The sequence below is a fragment of the Montipora capricornis genome, chromosome 9, assembly GCF_036669925.1.
Source record: "Montipora capricornis isolate CH-2021 chromosome 9, ASM3666992v2, whole genome shotgun sequence".
NCBI lineage: Eukaryota > Metazoa > Cnidaria > Anthozoa > Scleractinia > Acroporidae > Montipora > Montipora capricornis.
The window spans coordinates 19,516,319-19,523,584 of record NC_090891.1 but is presented as its reverse complement, the minus strand read 5'-3'; the positions used below and the strand labels follow the sequence as shown (position 1 = coordinate 19,523,584).

Sequence of the window (7,266 nt, the reverse complement as noted above, 5' to 3'; positions counted from 1 at the left end):
AGGGAGGAATTATCCCGATCTGCCAAGAAAAAACAAGAAAAAGAAAAGAAAAGCCTGATACTCAGGTTACGAATTTGCATATTTAGTGGGTAAAAACATGCACGCCCTGCACGTGCGTTTTTCACTTTTGTCCATTTCTTTGCCGTCGTCGGCAAAACAACAACGTGAAATAGCCAAGTTTTTGGTTTTATGAAGAACGTCAGCACTTGAGGATAAATTTTCATTTTCTCTCCTAAAATGGAGTGCCGTTCCCGACTGGTGTCATCTTTGAGGAATTACCACACCCTTGTCAAATTAAAAACGTTGAAATAGTCACGAAGCGATTAAAATAACGCAAATTTTTATTTTGGGATGACGTTCTCGTTGCCGTCGCCGTTGTCGTTGCTTAAGCTCCCTAATTTTCAGCGCACTTCACGGATCGTTGATTTCAGTCAATTCTGATCACATGATAACATTTTTTTGGGTTCTCGTGACGCCATTTTCTGTTAATCTCCCCAAAATGGAAAGGGAAAAGCGCGAAACGATGTTGACGGCGAGTAAAACCGGCCGAAGCTATTACGGGTAACCAATTAAACGCTTTGTCCGAGGAAATAAGAAGCAGGTGGAAACTTTTCTTCACTTTTTTTTTCTTTTCTCGGCCGTGGGAAGAAAAAAGGAATAACGCGACGTGGTCGGTATTTTCGAAACCGCAGAGCCACAAGAAATGTTGTTATACCTCCCAACTCAAATACGTTTTCTGATTGGAAGAGAACGTGTCACGTGTCATTGGTCAAAACTTCATGACGCCCTAGGGCGAACAAAACTTCATGACGCCCTAGGGCAACAACAACTTGAACTTTCGACTCACATTGGATCAGGTCGTGCACCTTTGAAACGGCGGCAAATCTGTACGCCAGCCGACGTCAAGCAAATAATTTTTATCTGTGTATTGTTCTATTTTGAGTTGGGAGGTGTAACAAAACACTTAATGACTAGCCCCTCGGGGAAACAAAACTCTCTGTTTATCCACGGACGTCTGAGATCGATAATAGGTTGGTCCTTAACTGTGAGGGAGGGAACTGGCCCCTTTCGGTATGACCTTGTGACGTGACCTTGTCAATCATAAAAACTAGTGAGCAACCTCGTCCCCAGGGTCTCTGGAGCGGGGGAGAAATTTCTCCCTAGCTCCAGAGACCCTGGGAACGAGGTTGAATTCAGGGATCGATTAAGTAGATGATTTAAGAGCGGTCGGAAAGTTCGAAAAATGTAAAAAAAATTGTGTGCTGGATGGTGTCATCCGGGGGTGTCATCCAGAAGCTGTTTTCCATAAAAATCACAGTTAATTTTTTAAGCATTAAAACCGCTGTAAAATCTCCCACCTGAATTAAATGACAGTGGCTTCAAAATTGACATTCTTACTAATTTCACCACGCTCTTTCCATTTCTGACATCTGTTTTGTACGACGACCATTTTTTTACGATTGACAAGGTCACGTGACACGGTCATTCAAAGGGCCTATTGAGACTGGAGGAAATGAGGAATCTCGAAAACGAGGATTCTACCTGCGAGCCAACCCATTCCCTGACTTGAATTAATTAACGATTATCGTTAATTCGTAATTTGCTCTGAATTTACTATTACAGGAGCTCATTAAGACGAGCCTCTATCTCCCATAGACCTCTTTCATAATGGCGACCAAATAAAATATTCTTTTGTTTTAATGCTAATAAGCCTAACTAGCCTCGCTACGACGAGCAAATTTCAAAAGAATTTTTGTTTCAAAATGAGGGCAGTAGGTCTAATTAACATAAAGACAAAAGAATGTAAAAGTGGTCGCCATTTATGAAAGTGGTCTATACTTGGCCTCGGAGTCAACCCTTTCCCGAGTATATTTATTTACAGAACACCTCCCTTGGGAGATTCAGCGCGCTCACTGTTGTAATAAGCCAATCTCCCTTGGGAGATTCAGCACGCTCACTGTTGTAAAAAGCCAATCTCCCTTGGGACATTCAGCACGCCCACTGTTGTAAAAGCCAATCAAAACAGAGCTATCTCAGCGTCAAGGGAATTCTGATACTTTTCGCGGGAGAAACCTGTTCCTAAAAACATTTTTACTCGGGAAAGGGTTGACTCAAGGAATTAGAGGAGATAGAGGCTCCTCTTGATGAGCTCCTGCTATTATCGTTAATTTGAAAGACTGAAAGCTTGATATGGATTATGGGAAATGGTCCTATATTTTTTAAATGACAACCCAAGTGTGTGGACGTAGGACTCGAACCTGGGAATGTTGAGTAACCCGTCACCTAACCACTTGACCACCACACCGCTAGTAGCTAAAGCCCGTTAGGGACAATATTTTAAACACTATTTGATAAATTGACAATAAAGTTGACAGTTTGTGAAAATATATTCTAACCACGAACATTGTATTTTCACAAGTAACTGTCAACTTTATTGTCAATTTTTCACTCGTGAATTTGCGCGGTCTGGAATCCTTATGCGATATATAAGGCGAGATTGCTGTCATCATTTTGTCAGCGAACGGGACTTTGGGCACGATGCCCAACGAGTTTGCCAACTAGAAAGGTCTCTGATGAGTCCCTTGGTCGGGGTGAAACGAGCTTCGTAAGTCTATCCACGAACAATGTATTTTCACTATTTGATAACGCTGTATTATCACTCGGCTACAAACAATAGCAAAAAGTCGGTTTCCAAACTTCACGACAAAGCTAAACATTTTAAAATCAAAGCTTATGCCTAAGGTGGTATTTACATGTGACCGGTACGAACTACTAGTAAGACCGTTACGAGAATTTCTCGTCTTGGTCCAGCAACCGACACGAAGTCAGACGTCCGGTATGAGTTCATTGTTAGGCCGGTCTCATGTAAACACATAAAAAGAAATGTATGGGGGCATGCCGGTCTGAATTCGTCCCGGTATCATGTAAATACCCCCTAAATTATTAATCTAGCTTCGCCCTAATAATTCTTCAGCAGCGATATTCTATGAGAGAGTTAAATAAATGTTTTTTTGACAGTGCTGTGTCTTGATCTTCAGTGGTGAAGCAGAAAGAAGCGGTTGCCATAGTGCTATAGAGCAAAAGCTCCGGGTTCAACTCCAATCCCCGGATATGATTTTCTATTTCCTTGTTATTTATTTTATTATTATTATTTTTGATTATGATTTATTTGTTTGAGCAGGTTGAAGTTTTGGCAGCTATTCAGCTGATGTGGACCTGCTATACCCACCCACCCATATACACACAGAGGACAGCCACAACACCGGGAATTTCATCCCCTACTCTTCTCAAATAGTGTGTGGGTTCTTTAACGTCCCACAGGGAACTAATAAACATGGAAGTTATTTGTGAGACGGGACCTCCGGCTTATCGTCCTTATCCGAGAAGACTTGAAAGTCTAACCATTTGCGGATGTAATTACAAAGGCAGCACTTTCTCCTCAGTTATTTAAAGACCCTGAGTGTTGGTCCGGCCGGAGTCGAACTCACGACCTCCCGCATGGCAGCCCGGTGCTCAACCAACTGAGCCACCGGTGAGCGGTATTTTCTCTGCTACCACAAGTCCTGGGACACAGTGTCCTAAATAAGGATAATCGTTCAATTAGAGAACTCAGAAGAGATCATGTTGTGCGAGCAGGCTCTCTTTTAAGTGTCGTGCGAGTGGCGAAGCCGCGCCCCAATCCTTTCGCGGCTACAAAAGAGCCCGCTAGCAGGCTAGATTCTACCATGCACAATTACTTGTAATCTCGCAATCTGATCGGCTAATAATTAGAACCAATCAGATTGAGAAAAAGTGCTCTTTCTTTGTTTCATGATCGTTTTTCATGCCCTGAAATAAACATTTTCTTTGACGTTGAATATTGTGGTAAAAAACAATAGGAAATCTCAAAAACGGCGAATCTGTAAGGGGCTATTTACATGACACCGGGACGAACTTAGACCGGCATGAGTTAGTATCGGCCTGCATACATTTCCTTTTATGCGCTCGAGTACATGAGACCGGCCTGACAATGAACTTAGCCAGGTCTGACTTCGTCTCGATTGCTGGACCGAGACGAGAAATTCTCGTACTGGTCTGAGTTCGTACCAATCTCATGTAAATGACAACAAATCTCAGACCGGGTTCAGAAATTTCAAGCCTGTATGCTTTTAGGTCCACCACATATTTCTTGAGCAAAAGATATCATTTCGCCCCGCGGTCTTACGTAAACGGTTGCAAAAATTTCATACCGGTACAAGTTCATACCGGTTTGAGTTCGTCCCAGTCTCATTTAAATACCCTCTAAGATAAGAAACCTCTACTGAGGGGAATCTCTAAAAGAGGGAATCAAAAACGCTGAAAACGGCTAAATTTTAAGGGAGAATTATTAGAGATCTCAGTGATCTACTAAGTCTTGATCATGAACTGTAGTTAGCAGAATTACTTAGCAGCCCGGGTTCCGGCGAACTTTTAAGTTTCCTTGACCAATCACATAAAGTATTGAACGATACTTTCCTCCCAGAAGAAACTGCGACCAACCACCAAACCTTGCAAGTTTTTACTGGGTTGCCATGTGGCAATCCAGTGGAAAACTGCATCGCATTTCTCCGTGTTTTCCTGTGTCTCAAATCGGAAAAGTTGCGCAATAGGGTCTTTCCTGTCACTCCCCTTCTAAGTATTCGCCCTTGTCACACGGCGGCCATATTGTCCCGGGAGACCAAAAAAGCTTTGTTTTACCACGCCAAGCCTAGCCCCTATGATTTCCACTGCGAGGCTTGGCGTGGTAAAACGAAGCTCTTTTGGTCTCCCTCATGGGCGTAGCCAGGATTTTTCAAAGGGGGGGTCACACTGTGTCAAACAGAGGGTACTCGCATTTTTGCAACCTGAATATTGTAGGCTGTTTGATTAAAAAACGGCTTACAAAGGGGGGATGGGGGTCACAGGCACCCCAGGACCCTCTCCCCCACGCCCCTTCCCTAGCTACGCCCTTGATCTCCCTGGACAATATGGCCGCCTTGTGACAAGGGCGAATTGATTTTGTGCGCAGAGTCTTCTGCGCGTATCTTTGGTATGTTTCAGGGGGTAGTAGACATGTGTAGATTAAGGTAGATTTTATCCCGTGGACACAGTACAATCAATGGCGGCGAAGCCGAGGTAATGCGAATGGTGTTTTATGTGATGTTTAAAAAACGTGCAGCAGTGTTTTATCGGGGTTAAAAACACGAGGCGTAGCCGAATGTTTTTAGACCCGCTAAAACACGTGCTGCGAGTTTTTTGAACGGCTTAAAAGCATTCCACAAACAGCGTGTCCCTCTGGACTCAAAACAATGGTCCAAATTGTGAGAGGTGAATATTAGCATACAACAAAAACAAGCTATGCCTTTTTAGTATTCTTTCAGTCAGCTGGGTCTCTGACCCCCACTGGTACCATGTAAACCAGTGCTAGCTGTTCCATGGTCGGGTCGTCGGCGACTAAACCTTCTTCCCCACTCGGCTTCGGCCCTGTGAGGAGGGTGGGGGGTCACCCCACAGGAATTAAAGAAAAGACCTGTCAAAGGGCGGATGAACTCCCCGTGAGCCAACGGCCATCCCCTGCAGCCAGTGCTGGTACCAACGTACTGACCTCGTCATTCCTTGGACCCTGTCAGCCCTGGTCAAGTGTGGCTCGTGTCGCTTGGGCAACACGGGCTCGTACAATGGAGAGGTCACTCCCCTGAAGCGCTATCACGGCGCTCCGGAACAACACGGTGGAGGATAGTTACGGGTTAAAGCTGATGTTCAATTGGCGTTAGACAGAGCGCCTCGGATTCTCTGCGACGGTGGGAGGGGCTGTTCAGCTCCATGGGAAAGCTACCGCCCGCCTCAAACCAGGGAGCCCCTGGTCAGTTAGGTGCTACCCCGTCACGTCCACTGCTTCGATGAGGTGGTCAGGCAACCGCGGACGTAAATCACTCACCTGCTAAACAGAACTCAACTACCGCACTCTGACTCGGAAGTTGGAATATTCGCACTCTTTGCCCGGGCTTCACGGATAACCCAGATCTGAACCTCCGCGTGCAGGGCCTTGCACGGAAAACTGCACTTTTAGACCGTGAATTCACAAAGCTTGCTATCGACATTGTCACACTGCAAGAGACCAGACTGGCCGGGTCTGGTTCGATCACAGAACAACACTTCACCTTCTTCTGGTCTGGAAAAGCTGAAGGCGAACACCGCATCCATGGAGTGGGCTTTGCAGTGGCAAACAAGTTGCTGAAAGACCACTTGGTGGACACACCGGTTGGAACCTCTGAAAGAATCATGCAAATGAAAATAAATTGCGCTGCTACCCCAGTGCATTTGATCAGTGTGTATGCACCAACGCTACCTAGTGAAGATCTTGTCAAAGATGTCTTCTATGACACCCTCAATGCAGTACTGAGCAGGATACCACCTGATGATCATGTGGCGTTACTCGGCGACTTCAATGCTAGAGTCGGTGCTAACCACGCTGCATGGGCGGAGATCATAGGACTCTATGGCATTGGAAAGATGAACGAAAATGGACAAAGGGTATTGGAGCTCTGCAGCTAACACGGACTCTGCATTGCAAATACATGGTTCAAACAGAAAGTGTGTCGAAGTGTCTCCTGGAGACACCCACGATCTAAACATTGGCATCAACTGGACCTTGCAATCACGAGGAAAAGGGACATTGGCTTGTTTAAATGGTCAAGGACTTACCACTCAGCTGACGGTGAAACTGACCACTCCATGGTACTGTCACAAGTCAACCTTCCAAAGAAGAAACCTACGCTAAAGAAGCAAAAAATCCGACCAGGTCTCAACACTACCGCGATGAAACAGACAGACAACATCAGAGCGTTCTGCACGGCACTGGAGGCTAAATTGACCGCAGGTGCCCCTGAGGAAACGCAAAACCTGGATGAAACCTGGGAATACTTGAAGACTGCACTGCATGACGCAGCAGTTGAATCCTTCGAGACCCAGAGGTCGCCCTATGCTGCGCTTCAAAGACGTGGCAAGACGTGACTTGGTGGCCCTGGACATAGACACTAAAAGATAGGAAGAACTTTCTGAGGACAGGACAGGCAAGAGGAATGCACTCCGAAAAGGAAGCGAAGTACTGGAGGCCCGATGGCTAGAAAAGCTGGCGATACAAAGACTAGCCCTGTGACACTAACATTGTAGTATGTAAATCTCTCGAAGATTGTTTGCCATATATATGTATAAAGAATACTGACGAGGAGTGTTTTATCAGGATACAAAGCTCATACACGTGACGTT

General features: G+C 45.3%; 1 protein-coding gene across 1 annotated transcript; it reads left to right on the top strand.

The window, feature by feature from the left end:
- Positions 1 to 5,116: 5,116 nt before the first annotated feature.
- On the top strand, positions 5,117 to 6,552 carry LOC138017410 (craniofacial development protein 2-like). The gene is made up of 2 exons (XM_068864501.1): positions 5,117 to 5,133; positions 5,976 to 6,552. The coding sequence occupies exons 1-2, from the start codon at positions 5,117 to 5,119 to the stop codon at positions 6,550 to 6,552; spliced, it is 594 nt and encodes a 197-aa protein (XP_068720602.1).
- The last annotated feature ends 714 nt before the right edge of the window (positions 6,553 to 7,266 follow it).